This window comes from Pinus tabuliformis, chromosome 3_2 (genome assembly GCF_031772625.1).
Source record: "Pinus tabuliformis cultivar Carrire ecotype Pingquan chromosome 3_2, CPIR1, whole genome shotgun sequence".
Classification (NCBI taxonomy): Eukaryota; Viridiplantae; Streptophyta; class Pinopsida; order Pinales; family Pinaceae; genus Pinus; species Pinus tabuliformis.
The window spans coordinates 400,576,578-400,596,848 of NC_142302.1; the positions used below are offsets into that span (position 1 = coordinate 400,576,578).

At 39.4% G+C, this 20,271-nt stretch overlaps 1 protein-coding gene across 2 annotated transcripts in view; it reads left to right on the forward strand.

Moving 5' to 3' along the window:
* The window catches only part of TIC40 (hydroxyproline-rich glycoprotein family protein), a 285,802-nt gene that overhangs the window by 10,992 nt on the left and 254,539 nt on the right, over positions 1–20,271 (forward strand). For both annotated transcript variants that reach the window (XM_089416433.1, XM_089416432.1), the window contains exons 2-4: positions 19,162–19,267; positions 19,462–19,519; positions 19,696–19,713. In XM_089416433.1, coding sequence (XP_089272559.1) covers positions 19,162–19,267; positions 19,462–19,519; positions 19,696–19,713 — 182 coding nt within the window. The remainder of the gene's footprint in view (positions 1–19,161; positions 19,268–19,461; positions 19,520–19,695; positions 19,714–20,271) is intronic.

A 20,271-nucleotide genomic window follows, 5' to 3' on the forward strand; every position in this document is an offset into this window, starting at 1 on the left:
TGCATGTCCTTCTCCTCCAATTGGCTGAAAATTGAAATACTCCCTATTCTCTGTCATGTTGAGGGACACTCCAAAATAAATATACCACGTGCTGCTGCCTACTGAGCTTGGTATGCAAGCTATCAATGAGAAGTCTTTCTTGAATTGAGAAGCAAACCCATCTACCTCAGTTGATGCAACCACATGATCCTTATTGGACCCCTTCTTCCTGTTAGGACACTTTGTAGCATAGTGCCTGAACTCGTGGCAATGGAAGCACTTGATCTTGCTTAGATCCTTCTTCTTCTTCTCACCCTTCTGACTGGTCTCGACCTTGCCTTTGCCCTTCTTGCCCTTGGCTTTGTTGCCTTTGCCTGTCAAGGCAAAGTTGTCTTCGTCCTGTGTCTTCACTGATCTACCATCTCTTGTCCCTCTCCGGATTTCTTCTTGAATGCAGTCACTCCAAAACATTTCCCAACTGAGAAAATTTTCTATGTCACTCACTGCATCCTAGAAACCATACCAAGACTTATGGAGTCCCAAAAGCGCAAGACTCACAAGGTCTTTTTCTACTACTGTCTCGCCCACACCACCTAACTCATCCCGAACCTGAGTGAACTTTGAAAGATATGTGGCGATGGTCTCGCCTTTGCTCTTTCAGATACTTCTTAGATTCTCCTTGAGAGCTAGTTTCTTGACATCACTGGAACCCTGATACAAATCTAAGATGGCTTTAAACATCTCATATGTTGTCTTCTTCCCATGGAGATGAGGGATAATATGGTCTTTGACCCCCTCTAGAATGATCCTCCTCACCTTGGTATCATTCTTATTATATTGGGCCAACTATTGGGGATCTTGAGTTGGCACTATAGCCTGCTTTATAAACTCAAGCACCCCATTATCTTCCAACACTATTCATATTCGCTCATTCAATGAGTAGAAGTTAGAGGCTCCTTCTAAACAATGATTTGCCCTTAGCCCTTGGAACGACATCCCACTTTATCCAAGGAAGTTCTCTTCAATCTCTAGCGCTAGCCTTCTTGATGGATTTGCACTCTTCACTAATTAATTAGCTTGTTGGTGGTCTTTATACTGATCTCTGCTCTGATACCATGTTAAATTACCATAAAACTCTGCAACTACTTAGTGAATAACTGAAAACAAGGCAGCCAATACTTAAACCATATTTACTTTCACCATGATACACAGTTTCTTAACTATTGAGCAAGGGAATATAAATGTAGATAATAACACAATCACACAAATTGACACTTGATTACCCAGGAAACCCAAAAGGGAAAACCTGCCTTCTTTGTTGTGGTATTTTATTGATTGAGCAAATAGATCGACTACAATGCAATCTGTCTTCTTGAGAACGCACTTGTTCTCCTACTATACAAGCTTGACTTTGCTTTCCAATCCCCTAAACCTGGTCCTTCTTCCTTGCACTCTTCATGGCCCTATTTCCTTGTGCACTAGGTCTCCTATTTCCTAGTGCACAGGGCCTCCTATTCTTTAGAACTCAACTCCTAAATCCTAGTGCAGAATTGCCTCCTATTTCCTAGTGCAATTTTGCCCTATCATTTAGCACAAGGAAGTTCCTAAAAACGTGTACACTATCTCCTCAAAGATACGCACGCCATAAACAAAGAGATTTCACACAAACTTGTGTGCTCAACAATAACAATACACGTGCCTTCGTTCTTCTTTTATAGATTCGATCCATGCTAAAATAGGCAAGTGCAAATTCAGAACTTGAGTTGTTATTATTGTTATCAGAACTGGTGGAACCGGTTGGTCCGACCGACCAAACTAACCCGGTTCGTGTTTCAGAACCGGAAATGGCCGGTTCAATGCCAAATCGGCTGGTTCAACACCGAATCGACCTTTTTTCACTGAACCCAACCAATTTTGTACCAAACCAACCGATTCTGTTTAAGTTGATCGAAGATGTTTGAAATGATTCTTTTTTAAGAAAAACAGGGAGTTTTAAGTAGGGCAACCTAATATTCAAGCCTATTGCCTTGGTATTGCTATGCAATTCATGGTAATGTTAAATTTTTAAAGTAAAAGGATGAAAATAAAAGATATTGGAGAATGTCACATATTCTCTTATATCTTTTATTTTCATCCTTTTTCTTAAATTTTTAACAATACCATGAAATGACTCAGGATGTTTGAGAGTGGTTCCGACCTCATTGAATTTCATATGGAGAAAGTAGAGCTTTGGATCTCACTCAAAATCCAGTAGACTTAACAATTTTTTAGGATTTCAGGATTGGGGGATTGCAATGTTTCCATCGGATATACGAGGGAGAGCATCAAACCCTCTATGTACCTTGATGTTAATGCCATTGGTTGTCGAACTCTTCTATCACGACCCTACTAAAAATGTACCCATCATTCGAACAAAAATCTTGACTAGACATGCCACGTTTTTTCTATGTTATTTTAATGCTTAGAGGGTGATATTGGTGACTGTTAACCACCATTTTGTGGGTGATATCCCTAGGAGATTTTTTTTTATCCAAGATGGTCCTCAGCCGACAACCAACAACCCCTTGCAGCCATCAACTAGCTCATTGTGCCATTTCTTCGCCACCTGACCCAAACATGTGGTCCCTTGCCCATCTGCCATGATCGTATGTTTGAAGGTGGGCCTCTCGAAATGTATGCCTTGTCATTTTGAAATTAAGTATGGTAGTTTACTTATCATGGACACTTCTGGGGATGGATTAATGGGGGGATTCAACAAAAAGAATGGGCTAGGTCTATGCTTTTGTTCCCTAGACCCCTTTTAGGAATTGACCTTGGACTCTAGTCCCGTGGGATCTCTTTTATTGACCATTTGGTTCCAAGGATGGTATTTCACGGGAAACCCCGATTTTGGTTGCGTGGTCTTGCTCCCTTATCCGTTTATATTACCCTCTTTCCATCCATAATTGCCCCATTCATCATAATTTCCCACTTGGGTTCGCATCCCTCCATCAGGTCCACATAGGGTTAGCTCGCCTCTTCCCCTTGCCCACACCTTGGGTCATGGCCCGGAATGAAGCCTGGAGGTTGACGCAGCTGAAAAGAAATTTAAAAACATATATGGCCACATTCAACATGAAAAGTAATACAAAATGGAAAAAATGGCCGGGACAAAAACATTTAGCACGTGGGCAAAAGCCAATACATGAGCTCTACTCCATCATCATGGCCATCACCTTGGTTCTTATAGGTTCTATGAGCCTTCTTCATCGTATAGGAACCCATGATTGTCCCAACCCCTGGTGGGCGATGAATTGCCCCACCTTAAAAAGGGGATTCCACTGCTATATCTTACACATCATGCTCTAACCCCTTGAGCCCCCAGCAGTTAATCAAAGAAAATCATAAAAGGGCAAAGGGCATATAAAGAATGGGTGGAAAAATCAAGGCCGGGGCACTTCATGTACCACGATTGCTCCCTCCTACACATTATAAACCCAAATGTGGACTTCCCTCTTATTAGCTACCCTTGTGCCCCAGCATGTGACCCAACGATTGCTCCTTCCTACACATTATAAACCCAAGTGTGGACTTCCCTCTTATTAGCTACCCTTGTGCCCTATCATTTGACCCAGGGTTGCCCCTTCTCATACCCTACTTCATCCACCTATCTTTCTCATGCCACCACCTTTGATGGATGTACCTTGACTATTTTATCCCCTTTAGAGGTAGAAACCACCTAATAGGATACTTGGTCCATTAGGAGTTTAGGAGACATTGGCACATCCCGAAGCCCATTATGGAAGGGCAAGCCATTATGAAGTCCCCACTTGTGGTCCATGATTAGGTAAGCTCATTTACTTGATTTCTCTAATGACTTGTTGTACTGGAAAGCTAGGGGACGCATTGGATTTTATGCAGGACTGTAGATGGTTTCCATTTGGGTTTGGTCTCCCTATACAGGGTCCTAATCCTCCAGAGGGCTACATTGGCACATATAGGGTGAGCATTGAGAGCCATGGGCCTCTACAATAGCATATTGCACTTCATGGATCACCATAGCCATTCAAAGATTGCTCGTGGTTCACTTATTGGATGGGGAGGATGCACCCGATCCATCATGCCTATTTGGCCCCAAATCTACACCATACACTTGGCAGATGATCTAGGACTTGTACGATGATGTGGCATCACCTACATTATCATCCTAGCTCTTGCAGGCCACCTACAAGCATTTTCGATTTGTTTGGAGACCTATGAGGATACTTGTGTGCCCCTACATGTCATACGGAGCACCACAGGTTATTACAAGGGGCCAACCCCTTGTCCACTGCTTTTGCGGGTCCTATCCTTCATGATGGCACCCGTGGACCTTATTAGGCTGCTTAGAGGGCCCTACAACATGCATAGATTATTATTTGACCTCTTGAGAGGCTTACCTTTCATTTATGAGCTAGTTTGGTGAGCTTGTCACCAAAAGTTGTATTATTAGCACATTATTTTATTTTTGGGGCTTATGTAGGCCAAGGAGGCTAATTCGAACTCCTAAGATGTGTATAAATACAAGTGAGGTGAGAGCATTTCTCGTCATCACTTCGGATTGGATCTCTCTTTTCTTTAGAGAATTTTGCACTTTTTTCTGGAGGATGAATTGGAGCATTTATGGATGAATTTTGATGTATGGTTATTGGTCTATCTTCTCTTGGAGCTTCTCTATTGTCATTTGTGAATGGTTGGATATACTCTACTGCATGTAAGTACGAAATTTTGATGTTATTCTTGTTACTTTTGTCATATATGCTGGATTGGGATTTTCGTTGTTTTAGGGCTAATTGTTGCATGCAAATTATTGCTTAATATTGTGGGATTGTCTCTATTATAACGTTCTCTCCATGTATGGGCCATGTAGTGTGAGCGAAATCTCCTAGGGGTAAATTTGACCTTGATAAGCCATTCCTCTTGTGCATTTGAAGTATAAAAGCTGCAAGATTGCTTTCACTTGACCTAGAGGGTTTGTGAAGTAATTTTGAGGTCTCCTTAACTAGGAACCAAGAAATCTTACACATAATCAACATAGACTCCATTCTCGCAAGGACTAAGGCACTGATCTATCAAGGGTGGTCACCAAAACTCTTATTCTTTCACCTTCTCCCAAGTCTAGCCATATTGGGGTGCCTAGGGCATCAATTTCCTGACAAGCTAGCCACTGAAGAAATTCGATCTCCTAGGGTCTGCTACGTTGGCCTTTCCTCTAGCTCTCCTCCAAATTTGAAGTCATTCCAACGATGGAGTTGGGGGAAAAGCCAAACCCTAGCTCTGGGACCAAAACTTGCCCTGCCATCCCCAAAGCTAACACTTCCTAGTGTCAAACGAACATCTTTGAGTAATTATATTTTCTTTGATACTCTCCCCACTTTGTTTAGGGTAAGAATATCATTAGTTGCTACATTCCTTCCTCATACCCTAGACTGGGTCCACTTGGCCCCGTGTGGTCCCACTCCTTTGAAATACCATTTTTCAAGAACCATCCGGGATACCAATTCTAAAAAGGATTTTAGGGATTAGGAAACTCCTTCATAGGTTTTATCCCATAAACCTAACCCTCAAATCCCCTGTTCCTTTCCCTAGATTACTTAGTACCTTGCTTACAAATTAAGCAATCTTTATCCTTCAAATTTTGGGAAAGGGTTATTTGGGTCACTCATATCCATTGACTTATCCTTCATTAGTGATTTCACACATATCGGGTCTTCTCCCATCGGTGAAAGTCTGTAAAGAGAAGGGAGCCTTAGCTGAGGCGACAGTAAGCTAAGACTCCATTTGTTGCCCTTGGCCTAACATTTTCCCTTTAGGGATTCCCCTTAGGTCCCTTGTTAGTTTGAGTGGTAACAATGACGAAAATCCCAATTAAGGCAATGATTTTGATGATAGGTACGTGTAAAGACCAAGAACTGAAATACGGTAAGAATCAAAACTGAAATGCAGTAACCGTAAGGGATTTTAGACGCCTACTTGAACTACTGCCTGCTATGGTGTAGTTGATGGCGTTGTGGTTACTCTGATCCAATTACCGGGAAACCAATTCCACCCAGCCAGACTGAGCAAAGCCTGGCTGCTCAATCCAATAAGCTGGTGTTACCCACCGTTTATCCTCCGAACCCTGGAGTCAAGGGAGGACTGTGTGAATCACGCTCCCCTAGAGGTGTGATGATGACTGCCGGATGCCTATTGGGAATCAGGTCGGTATAACCGACGCTGTCACCTTAGAGTTATGAATGGTTAGGTCAGTAAAACTGACGCCATGGCATACTCCAGTAGAGGACGGATAGGATGGGAGCGGAAGAGACTAGGAAGGATAGGATGATTTTAGAATAGCTTGGGAACCTGGGTAGGGTAAGAATTATCCATTTAAAATCATAAACCTAAAACTCTAATTTTATAGTCTCTTGACATTAAAACAAAAATTTTGAAATCTAAGAAGGAAGTACCAATTACTATCGTAAGTAATCAGATAAAAAAAAAAAAAACTCTAACTTCGGGACGAAGTTTTTGAAGGGGGAGTGTATGTAATGACCCTTCTAAACTAATTAACTAATATAAGATTTTAAACTTTATATTAAAATTGATTTGATAAACTTCATATTAAAAATAAATATGAGTTAAACTTTAAAAATAAATATGAATTAAACTTTATAATAAATATAAAATTTAAACTTCATAAATATATATAATATTAAACTTCATAAAATTAAAGTTTATAATAAAAAAAGATATAAAATTTGAAACCTTATGTAAAAGGTAACGCATCGACCAAACCTGAAATATAAGCAAAGTACATAAGATCAGAGGGATAAATATCTGAGAGTGAAATGCATGCGGAGGCGTGTCGGGAGGAGGAAGAGCGGTGGCCGTAGGCGGGAGGGCGGCCACCGCCAAGCTTGCAATTATAAAACCACTGATTTGAGCCGATCACGGGGGGGATGAAGGCAGAAAAGAAGGAGGAGAAAAATCAAAAGAGAAGGGAGGACAAACTAGAGGAAGACAATTGACCAAGGGAAGAGCTTTAGGTATTCTGAGGTTCTGGGCACGGGGGACAGTGAGCTTCTGTGAGAAGCTTATTGGATTGAGCAGCCAGGCTCTGCTCAGTCTGGCTGGGTGGAATTGGTTTCCCGGTAATTGGATCAGAGTAACCACAACGCCATCAACTACACCAGAGCAACACCAGAGCAAGCAGCAGTTCAGGTAGGCGTCTAAAATCCCTTACGGTTACTGCATTTCAGTTTTGATTCTTACCGTATTTCAGTTCTTGGTCTTTACATACCTCTGATACCATATGTAAAGACCAAGAACTGAAATACGGTAAGAATCAAAACTGAAATGCAGTAACCGTAAGGGATTTTAGACGCCTACCTGAACTGCTACCTGCTCTGGTGTTGCTTTGGTGTAGTTGATGGCGTTGTGGTTACTCTGATCCAATTACCGGGAAACCAATTCCACCCAGCCAGACTGAGTAGAGCCTGGCTACTCAATCCAATAAGCTTCTCGCAGAAGCTCACTGTCCCGCGTGCCCAGAACCTCAGAATACCTAAAGCTCTTCCCTTGGTCAATTGTCTTTCTCTGGTTTGTCCTCCCTTCTCTTCTGATTTTTCTCCTCCTTCTTTTCTGCCTTCATCCCCCCCCGTGATCGGCTCAGATCAATGGTTTTGTAATTGCAGGCTTGGCGGTGGCCGCCCTCCCGCCTACGGCCACTGCTCTTCCTCCTCCCGACACGCCTCCGCATGCATTTCAGTCTCAGATATTTATCCCTCTGATCTTATGTACTTTGCTTATATTTCAGGTTTGGTCGATGCGTTACCTTTTACATAAGGTTTCAAATTTTATATATTTTTTTATTATAAACTTTAATTTTATGAAGTTTAATATCATATATATTTATAAAGTTTAAATTTTATATTTATTATAAAGTTTAATTCATATTTATTTTTAAAGTTTAACTCATATTTATTTTTAATATGAAGTTTATCAAATCAGTTTTAATATAAAGTTTAAAACCTTATATTAGTTAATTAGTTTAGAAGGGTCATTACAGTATGCATTTGTTGTAGCGTGATTTTTTTGGAATGCTAGAGGCCATCTAGAGCCTATTTGTTGATGTATTTTTGGGTCAGAGATGGATTACACTCGATGCTATTTTGGTCATGTGCACTCTTACATGCTATATAAATGATAACTTTTGCGTGTTTGTGCATAAATGATTTGGATTCATATGGATGCACATGAATATATAGCACAACTTTTTCTTATTTGTGCATAAATGATTTGGATTCATATGGATGCACATGAATATATATGTTTTTCTTTGAAATTTGAATATTTTATGTGATTTTGGTCGACCGATTTTTTGGTGTGGTTTTTTTTACGGGTTCCAACCAGTTACCAGTTCAGAGGGCTTTCCAGTTCAGTTCTGATAACATTGGTTATGATTGACAAGTGAACTGAGTCGAATTGGTTCTCTCTCCAATCATCACTGGAGTTATAACTTGTCCTTTCTTTAATCAATGAGTGAAGTCCCAACTCATCCTGAACTAAACTCAAATTGCCAACCAATCCTATAGTGAATTGAATAAGTGTCCACAAAACTGATCCTCCAACAGTACGCATGAACTCGTGAAGTTATTCCCGCAAACTAGAAATAAGCGCACCATCTCCATGGACTCGCTCCATGGTTAAAGAAGGACAACTCGTGGTCTTTTTGGCTAAGGCACGAGCCAAAAAATACCTTCACTCACTACAGTTTTCAACACATTGGAGTATCACACTCCTCCTGAGGCTAGTGTTGTTGTTGTGTCTTTGCCTCAACCCTTAGGCCCAATTTATAAATTTTCTAAGCTAAGATCAATAGCTAAAATTAGCTCGTCAAGTTAACTGAAGATAAGTTACTTAACTTTAGTTAACTTTCTTATCTTTAGCTTTCTTTGCTTTGTCTCAAGTACTAGTCATAAATTTAGCTTGCATTACACACGTCTCATGCATGTCACATGCAACTCACTTACACACTTTGCATGTTGCATGTAATCAACATGCAAATTCAACATGTCGCATGCAACTCACATGCATGTCGCATGCAATCAACATGCAAACTACGCATGTCGCATGCAACTCACATGCATGCCTTGCATGTCGCATACAAGCTCCCAAAGAGGCAAAACAAGGTCCTTCTAGTCAAGGCACAAGGCTAGATGTACTTGCCCGAACTACAAAACATCAACAGGTTAGATGGTATGTGGTATAACTAAGTGTTAAATGAAGGAGGGCTAGAGAGAGAATTTTAATGTTAATGCCTAATAATTTAGTGGTTATGGCTTAAATTTTTGGAAACAAATGAATGGTGGTAACAATGGATTTTAAAGGAGAATGCTGCACAATGGATGAAGATAATAACATGTTATAAAGAACCTTATGTATCTATAAAGCATACATGTTCATTTCTTTAAAAGAAATATTTTTGTTTCATAAGTGTCCCATTCTTTCCATTTTTTTTTGTTTTTTCCTTATGTTAGGGATGGTTAGATGGATAACCCTATTAGGTGTTTCAAGCCCTGAAGGGGAAGTGACATGTTCCAAGGTAGCCCATCAATTCATAGGATTGTGTGAGAATGGTGACAACAAAGTGGGAAAGACCTTAGGGCAAGGTGCCATAGCCAAGTGACCTGCGAATGGAGGTCCAACATCATTTGTGTATGGATGTAAGGAGGGAGCAATCGTGGAGGCATGAGTTATCCCTTTCCTTGGCCTGCTTCTTCCACCCCTTTGGTGTGCCTTTTACTTCTTTATGATTTGCTTTGGTTTTGGTTCATAACTCAAGAACCCAAGCTTGCTTTTTGAGATTTTGCGTTCAATACCTCAAAATGATGAGTCAATTTGTTGCTCATCAGGGTTGGCACAATATAAGAGTTCCTTTTAATAGATGAAGCATTATGTTCTTGAGGAACTAGGTGATGGCTAATGAGGGGGTAGAGCTCATGCTAGGCTTTTGCCCATATGCTAATCAAATGTCCCAACAATCTTTTGGATTTTATCTTTTTTTCTTTTTCTTTTTCTTTCAGTGAGGCTTTCTTATGCTTTTATCTTTCTTTTAGCTGCATCAACCTCCAGGGCAAAGTTTTCTGGCATAGACTCAAGGATGAGGATGAAAGGGTGCTAATCCCCATGACCAATGACCACCAACCCAAAGAATTTAGATGAAAAATGGGAGAGATAGAAAGTGGTAAGTATAGAATATCTTGTACATGCTACTTCATTGAAAGCCTCCCTAGTAGTGCCCTTCATAAAATTCTAAGGCTTGAGAGGAGGTCCTACTAGACTAGAGTGAAAGACTAACCCCTCCTAGGTGAAGTGAGAGAACAAGAATACAATCAAGATTGGTCAATCATCTAGTTTGCCCCTTGATCCATATTAGTGTGCCCATAACATTAAGTAAAAGCACATGATTGCAATATGGTTAAAGGTATTTGCTGATGCATGACCCACCTTCTTTCAAGAAGGAACGCCGAATGGAAGAGAGAGATTTGTTTGGAGCAAGTAATGGAGGATCCTGAAATCATGTTATGTGCTGATCAAATAGGGGTGCTGGCTGGTTGGTTGTCCAAGGAGGAAAAAAGTTTCTTCGTCGGCTATTAGACTCAGGCACTCTCGACATCATCGTCCTCCAACCTTGGACTTATTCACTTATCTAGTTATATACATGTCTATGAGGCTGTTCTATTATTGTATCCTTTTTTACTTCATTTTATCCTAGATTTAGCTTTGGCATTTTCTAGGAGTTGCATTTGCATTCCCACATTGTACTCATACTGTTTGTATTGTTGTTTCTAAAAGATTTAAAGGGATTTTCCCTTTCAACTTTCTGAGATTTGAGGGACATATTTGATTAAATGTGTCTGTGCTCTCAAAGTCTTTGAGGATGCCCATTTCTGCACCTACAAAGCATCGTTTTCTTGTTCATGTGCAACTCTTTGTCACTTCCTGTGTGCTTTGAATCTGCACTTGCATGCCACTCTGTTTTCTCTTCAATCATGGGTTAACAAATGTTTGCATCCTTGTGTTCCACCCTTCTACACCTACGAGCATCCTTGTCTGCTTCGAAGCACCACCATTTTATGTTTGTGGGCTATCCACCATTGTTTGCTCCCATGAGCTTTGAATCTACACTTGCGAGCTTTGTTTGTGTGCGCTTATGGGCATCTCTGTGTGCAACCTATTAGTTTTGGTCGTGTAGCTCTTTTACCACCTGACTTGACCTCTGAAGAGCCAATCTCTAAATCCTAAGTCAAAATATCAAGTTAAAGATAGTCATTAATATTTATCAACACTTTGAAAATCTGTTTTGCAGAGATTTGAGCACCCTTTTAATATTAACATCTATCAATGATTCAGCTAGAGAACCTCTGCGAAGTGATTCCATTTAGCGTTATGCTACACAATGCTACCTTGTTTCTCCTTGCAAATCCCTGTGGACATTTATTAGAAGGCATCCTGCTCCTAATGTGAGATTAGGGGGCATTTTGTTTCATGGCGACAATTACTCAATCAATGTGCATTTCATCCATTGTAGCCATACCTCTAGCTATACATTGAGGAACTCCTACTTTATTTGGGATTTGTTCTAGCAGGATTAAAAAATAATGTGTAATGAAGTCTGCGACATTGAATTGGGCTGAAAACTTCTATAGTGATAGATACTGCAAACTATCAGTCATGGGAGCAATGTTGTCAGACTCAGACTCTTTTAGGACTTGGCTGGCCTAAGTCTTGGGAAGATTTAGCATACTAAAAATATGCTCCGGCTAGTTTCAGAGGAGTTTGGCAGGTGAGGATTATGATAGAAGAGTCTCTAGGAATTACTTGTCCCAGTGATGATATGGTGAGGCTAGTCCAGACTCGGGACTCTGACAATACTGCTTCGGAACTAACTCTAAATGCTAAAGTTGGTTGAGCTTTAGTTGGCACAACAACCTGTTTGTATCAATATCATTGTCATTGTTGAAGAATGTAACTATTGTTGGTCTTCATAATTGTATTTGAGTCATCATGTAAAAGGAAATTTTTATTGTAAAAGAAAAATTATTTTGGAGATGGGTTTCATGCTCTTTTATTTATTTTCTAGGTCATAGCCTCCATTGAAGGCTTCTAGGTTTTGTCATGAGTCATTGTCACATTTATTAGACCCTTCTTGGGCTTTTGTATCATGTAAAGAAAATTGTTTTTGAGTAAAAAATGTCATTTGTCACCTCCTCACCATGTTGGTCCTATCTTGATGAAGTTGGCCTAGATTAGGGCTATTCGACCCAGCAAAAGTAGTATAAATAGAAGTGGAGCTCCACCTATTAAAATTTGTTTTTGAGTAAAAAATGTCATTTGTGACCTCCTCACCATGTTGGTCCTATCTTGATGAAGTCGACCCAGATTAGGGTTATTCGACCCAGCAAAAGTAGTATAAATAGAAGTGGAGCTCCACCTATTCGGTATCATCTCATTCACAAGTTCGATCAACAATTCAAGGACAAGAAAAAGAGAGTGAAATCAAGAAGGAGGAAGATAGAAGCTGAGGAAGACCAAATTGAAGTTCTTGGGCATCTCTCTCTCACACGTGCGAAGTTTTTTAGAGTTTCTAGGCAAGTTGCAGGGGTCAAAATTTCTGAAGTAGATGCAGGTTCAAAATTCTGTAGCCGGTGGGCCAAAATTCCGGATAGAAGGTGCATTTGAGACGTTGACACTTGGAGACTTTGGAAAAGTTCATCTACTTGAAGGAAGGGCTACCTTGGTGATTGGAGGAGGTCTTTGTCTAGGTCAAAAGGGTCTTGGATTATATCATTTGAATCTACTATTGGAAGAGTTTGACTGGGTTTTCTCCTCGATATGGGTTTTTCCTTGGCTGAGTACCTATATCTTGTGTTCCTTGTTCTTGTGATCTTCATACATTTTGATTTGGTAATTGCTTGATGAAATATAACATAATTAAGAAGTAAAAAAAGCCAACACACATCACAAGTAATTATCAAGAAAATGAGGAATCAAACCCTAATATCTACATGCATTGAGTTCTCAACATGGTATCAGAGCTAACGTGAAGGAAGGACTATTTGAAGAGCACTTTGTTGGCTATCATTTGAGGGAAGGAAAGCAATCTTGATTAAAGAAAAAGAAAAAAGAAAAAAGAAAAAGATCACTCTCTCAATGGCAAGCTATTTGAAGATGGGACTCAATCTCTTGAGAATTGCAGGGAGCATTATTGGAAGGATCATCAACAATCTATCAAGGAGTCAAGAGTGAAGGATCCTTGGCTGCACTTACAGGTACACTTGATGATGACAATGCATGGATTATTGATAGTGGAGCCTCAAGACACATAACAGGAGAAAGTGGACAACTTCATACTCTATCAAAAGGTTCATCATCACATTCAATGGAGCTTGGAGAGAACAACAACTATACAGTCAAGGGCCTTGGATCTACATCATTGGAGCTAGAAAGTGGAGGAAAGCTACATCTCAACAACATTCTCTATGTCCCAAGTTTGAAAAAGAATTTACTTTCCATTTCTTGTTTAGAAGATAAAGGAGATAGGGTTGCTTTTGTAGATGGTAAAGTTTTGGTTTGGGGAAATTATTCTAGTTTTGAAAAGGCAAGGGTTATTGGGATCCGTGAGGGAAGATGATATAGAGTCATAACACCATCTCCTCAAGCCCTTGTTCATATGGAAATTAGTCCCATCGAACTTTAGCATAGAAGATATGGACACATTCACTACAAGCTAATACCCTCTCTAAGTCAAATGGTGAAGGGCATCCCCAACATTAAAGAGGACCATGAAGGAGTTTGCAAGGGACGTGCTTTGGGAAAAAATACTAGGAAACCTTTTACAAGCAATGATATAAGGTCTAAAGAAATTCTAGACCTCATTCATTCTGATGTTTGTGGACCTATGTCTATTAAATCTCTTGGAGACCACCTATACTATGTGACCTTCATTGATGATCACTTTAGAAAGACATGGCACTATCTTCTCAAGACATGATGAAGTATCTGAAAAGTTCAAGGAATTTAGATCCGAAGTAGAAACCCTAATCGAAAGAAAGATAAAGACCCTTAGATTCGACAATGGGGGTGAATATACTTCTAAGGAACTTATAGCTTATTGCAAAGAAGCATACATTAAGAGGGAGCTCATAGTTCCCTACAATCCCGAACAAAATGGAGTAGCAGAAAGGAAGAATAGAACCATTGAAGAATGCATAAGAACTATGACATTTGATCAAGACCTACCAAAATTTCTATGGGGAGAAGCAACCATGACAACAATATACATACAAAATAGAAGTCCCCACAGAATCCTTAATAATATGACACCAGAGGAAGCATTCTCAGGAAGGAAGCCATGTGTAGACCATCTCTGAATCTTTGGATGTCCTGCATACATTCATGTTCCAAAAGATAAGCGAAAGAAGTTAGACTCTACAAGTATAAAAGATATCTTCGTTGGTTATAGCCTTTCATCAAAGGCTTATAGAATCTACATCAAAGAAGAAAGGCGAATTGACGTTAGCAGGGATGTCATATTTGACGAAAATCATTCCTACAAAAGATCCAAGGATATGCCTATTGAATCTAATGAAGAAGATGCACCATTATTTGAAGAAGAAGAGCAACATGATAAGTCACCTACAAATCAAGAAGGAACAAGTGAACCTATTCAACCTGTTACCATTCTTGAAGCAAAGAAGAGACCAACTTGGTTGAAAGCTACACTTGAAGAAGTAGAAGGACACAAAGCAACAAAGGACACATTCAGAGAAAGCAAGAAGCCTAAAAGATACTCGGGATATCCAACATACATGACGAAGTTAATTGAAGCAAAACCAACTACTTTTGAAGACGCTGCTCATCAAGAAGAATGGAAGAAACTTGAAAGCAATGCAGGAAGAATATCAATCTATCATGAAGAATGGGGTTTGGGAAATCGTTCCTAGACCTAGTGACAAATCTGTTGTCACTTCCAAATGGATTTACAAGATCAAACATGCCGTTGATCGAAACATAGACAAATACAAATTAAGATTTGTTGCAAGGGGTTTCTCTCAAAAGGAATGAATAGACTATGAAGAAATGTTTGCTCCCACTGCCAGGTTCACTGCTATTAGATGTTTATTTCTTTAGCAGCCATTATGGGATGAAATATCCACCAAATGGATGTCAAAACAACCTTTCTAAATGGAACCATAGATGAGGAAGTATATATTGAACAACCATAAGTCTCTGAGATAAATAGTAGGGAAACTCATGTTTGCAGATTAAAGAAAGCTCTATATGGCTTGGAGCAAGCTCTTTGGGTTTGGCACGTAAGAATGGATGCCTATCTTCTAAGGATTGGCAAACCTCTACATCAAGATAATCAAGAATGAACTAGTCCTTATACTTCCATATGAGGATGATTTATTTGTCACAGGTGTGGAGTGCAAACTTCTAGAATGTAAGAAAATGTTGGCAACTGAATTTGAAATGAAGGATCTAGGAATTATGCATTACTACTTAGGCTTGGAAGTTTGGTAGAAACCCGGTGAGATATATCTTGGTCAAGGAAAATACATAATCAAGATGTTACTAAAGTTCGATATGATGGATTCCAAGCCTATGACATCTACCAGGATCACGAATCTCAAAAAGTTAAAAAGTTCCAATTCTAGTCCTTTTGATCCCACAAGTTACCGAAAGTTGGTTGGCTCCTTAATGTACTTGGTGAAGACTAGACTTGATATATGCTTTGTTGTAAATGTTCTAAGTCAATTTCAGATGGAACCTTGTCGCGCTCATTGGATAGCTGCAAAACACATTTTGAGATATCTATGTGGAACTATTCATCACTTCCTAAAATATGATGGGGAGGAGATTCGATTAATAGGTTTTAACGATTCTGATTAGGGTGGTAGTGTGATAGATGGAAGAAGCACTACCGGTGGTTGTTTCAGTTTGGGATCCACAATGATTTCCTAAATGAGTAGAAAACAAGATATCGTTGCTTTGAGTAGTGTTGAAGTCGAATATATCGTTGCATGTGAAGTCGGAAAAGAAGCAGTTTGGTTAAGAAAGCTTCTATCAGATTTGTTTAGAGGACCATTAGATCATATAATTATAAATTGTGATAATCAAAGCAACATCATGATATCTAAAGACCCCGTGTTCCATGCCAAGATGAAGCATATCAATAACAACTACCATGTTAAAATTGGAAACCAGGGCAAAACTTCATGTGGGTCATCTTATTCATGGCTAATAATATTTTTATTAGATTCCTCTCGTCGAGAGGTGTAGGATTGATATAAAGATCATCCAATTCCGATAAGTATTCATGGAGATATGAATTTATTTTGATTATGGAATTATTATCAAGCCGACCTACAACTCATGTAGGCTTAGAAGCCCAACAGTCGCATCTATTCACCCACCAACGTTGTGTATAAATATAAGAGGACTTTTCCTCATTTGGATTCACTCATCTCATCACATCTCTCTCTCTCTACTGCGCAGATATGAGTCTCTTCTCTACTGTGCTGAAATGGGTCTCTCTCTCTCATACATGTGAAGCCGGAAGCTGTTGAATTTGACGCTGCAACTGCAGAAGTAAAGATTGACTTGCGTGGCCTAGAAGATCTCCTCTTTGGAACTGCGCTGTAGGTTCATCTGAACCTCCTTTGAAAGCCGCAACTTTTGGTGGTGGAATGAAGTCAATCCGACGGACGGTTTGCAAGATATCAACTGCCCTAGTTTGAAGCCGGAAACTACTGAAACTGAAGCTGCAGAAGTAAAGATTGACTTGCGTGGCCTAGAAGATCTCCTCTTTGGAACTGCGCTGTAGGTTCATCTGAACCTCCTTTGAAAGCCGCAACTTTTGGTGGTGGAATGAAGTCAATCCGACGGACGGTTTGAAAGATATCGACTGCCCTAGTTTGAAGCCGGAAACTGCTGAAACTGAAGTTGCAACTGCAGAAGTAAAGATTGACTTGCGTGGCCTAGAAGATCTCCTCATCTGAACTGCGCTGTAGGTTCATCTGAACCTCCTCTGGAAGCCGAAACTTTTGGTGGTGGAATGAAGTCAATCCGACTGTCGGTTTGTGAGATATGGTCTGCCCTAGTTTGATAATGAAGCCGCTAATGCTGATGCTACTGATCTAGGGTTTGCTACTGCTGATATGAATCAGATTTATTGTACTATTTCTCTCTGCTGAATTATTGAAGATAAAAGAAGATTTGATCAAAGGGTTTCCCCACACATTGTGGGGTTTATCCCTGGCTAGCCGCCACATCTTGTGTCTCTTGTCTTGGCTTGTTTTCTGTCGATTGTTTAATGTTCTATCTGCACTTTACTTTATGTACATGTGATTGCTAATCGGTGGAATATAATAAGAAAAAGAAGTAAACTGTTATAAGCATAGAACATACCATAATTTAACATACCACTATATTAGAAGTTTGGTGCAGGATGGTGTGGTAAATCTACTATACATTTCGACTGATGAACCGGTAGTTGACGAAATCTCTTCCAAATAAGAAGTTCAAATATTTCAGAAGCATGCTTGGATTAGTAGACATTACAAATTTAGTAGATAGGGAGAGATGAAGCATCCTGGGGTGTCAAGATGCTTGGGAGGACATCTGGCCGATCTGTGATGATGCCTAGATTCCAAAGAATGGAGGGTATCGTTGGTCTTATGGAGCTTCGACCTTGGATACAATACCTAGATTTTTGGGTTGATGTTAGAGCTAAAGCTTGATGGTACCTATAATGGCTAAAGATTGGAACACACCTTAGTCCCAACCGGTTAGATACCATGGTCAAGTTTCTAATCTGTAACACTACGTGTGCTGTGACTCTTCATGTCATTTTGAGATCTTCCATGTACCTTTGTATATATGTAATTATGAATACCTCTCTAGTTAAGGAGTGTTGAAGAATGTAACTAGTGTTGGTCTTCATAATTGTATTTGAGTCATCATGTAAAAATAAAATTTTATTGTAAAAGAAAAATTATTTTGAAACACGAGTTTCGTGCTCTTTTATTTAATTTCTAGGTCATAGCCTCCATTGAAGGCTTCTAGGTTTTGTCACGAGTCATTGTCACATTTATTAGACCCTTCTTGGGCTTTTGTATCATGTAAAGAAAATTATTTTTGAGTCAAAAATGTCATTTGTCACCTCCTCACTAAGTCGGCCCTATTCTGATGAAGTCGACCCAGATTAGGGCTATTCGACCCAACAAAAGTAGTATAAATAGAAGTCGAGCTTGACCTATTTGGTATCATCTCATTCTCAAGTTCGATCTGCAATTGAAGGACAAGAAAAAGAGAGCGAAGTCAAGGAGAAGGAAGATAGAAGCCGAGGAAGACCAATTGAAGTTCTTGGGCTTCTCTCTCTCACACATGCAAAGTTTTTTAGGGTTTCTGGGCAAGTTGCAGGGGCCGAAATTTCTGAAGTAGCTGCAGGTCCGAAATTCTGTAGCTGGGTGGCCAAAATTCTGGATAGAAGTTGCATTTCAGAAGCTGATACTTGGAGAATTTGGCAGAGTTCATCGGAAGGGCTGACTTGGTGATTGGAGGAGGTCTTTGTCTAGGTCAAAAGGGTCTCAGATTATCTCATTTGAATCTACTTTTGGAAGAGTTTGACTGGGTTTTCTCCTAGATAGGGGTTTTTCCTTGGCTGAGTGGCTATATCTTGTGTTCCTTGTTCTTGTGATCTTCATACATTTTGATTTGGTAATTGCTTGATGAAAGATAACATAATTAAGAAGTAAAAGAAGCCAACACAAATCACAAGTAATTATCAAGAAAAAAAGGAATCAAACCCTAATATCTACATGCATTGATTTCTCAACAGTCATCCATTGCATTTTATTCTGTGTTTGAGGTCTGTTTCTTAGGCATTTTTTAAGTACAGGCTGTACTTGAATTTTGAATGGGTCACTCATAATTTCATAAATGTATTGATTGAAAATCCATGTTTGTTGCTACATCACATCAAAATGTCATTTATTGTTGAGAGTATAGTTGAGTACAACTAAGTAATTTGAATTAAATTCCTTAATTAGAGGTTTCCTTGGAGCCCAGAATTAATTGTAGAGCTTCTCTAAAGTAGCTTCTTGATGACATCAGGGCTGGATCAGTCTGTAGTGCAACTTGATGCAGCTTCAAAGACTGGCACACAGACAGCTGCAGTTGGTGCAACTCCTTTTCCTGCACAACCACCACCAACGTACATGTATGAAAGTTCTGTATTTCTGTCTTCAAAACATTGCAAAAAGTCTATTGTCTATATTCCTAATCTGTGATGTCATTCTATGCATTTCAGAAACATTTCTTATTGGACAATGAACACATGCACATTTGATTTGTACTTTTATACATATCCATCATCTTCATTGTTTTGTGTTCTTGTAAATTACTTGCCTTCAGAGGATCACCACTTCTATGGATAGGAGTTGGAGTTGGAATATCAGCTCTATTCTCTTGGGTGAGTTAATTAACATTGTCACCACACATTGAGTTTGCAAAATTCTGTTGAAGTGCCTTTCCTCAAACTGTTATTTTTCAGTTCGAATGTATCAAAGTATATTGTGCCTGCATTAATTGTGAATGGAAATTTCTTAGTATTAACTGACAATTTTTTTGTATTGCTTTCTGTGACAGGTGGCTAATAGTGTAAAGGTGAGGCTACTATCTCACTTGTTAAGAATTTTTTTCTTACTATGCAGCTGTTTATTTTACTTTCAATTCTAGTCAAGTTGTTTGATTTGAGGAAGGGTTCAGATTCTGACCTTACTGATATGTGCTAGAGATTGAGCAAGATGAGGAACTACTGAAACGTAGATCTTAAAAATGCCAAGCCAAGAGATAAGGAACTTGCTCATGCAAACACAAGCTGGTATTTTGAATTTTTTTAGCACTAGGCCTGTATGTACATTTGAAAAGAAAGTGAAAACTTTCTTACAAGGATGGAGGGTGATCCATAGGTGAAAGCATCTATTTGACAAATAATAGTTTACATACCTGTCAAGATCAGTGTTATCAGAACTGGACCAGAACCGGCTGGTCTGGCCAGTTGCTTGGAACCAGAAAAGGTTGGTTTCATACCGAAGACCCTCTGAACTCAAATTTAAAAAAGATAAATATAAATTTATGACTGGGGCAGCCTAATATTCAACCCTAGGGCCCTACTAATTCTATGAGATAAATGATAATGTTAAATTCTTAAAGTTCATCCTT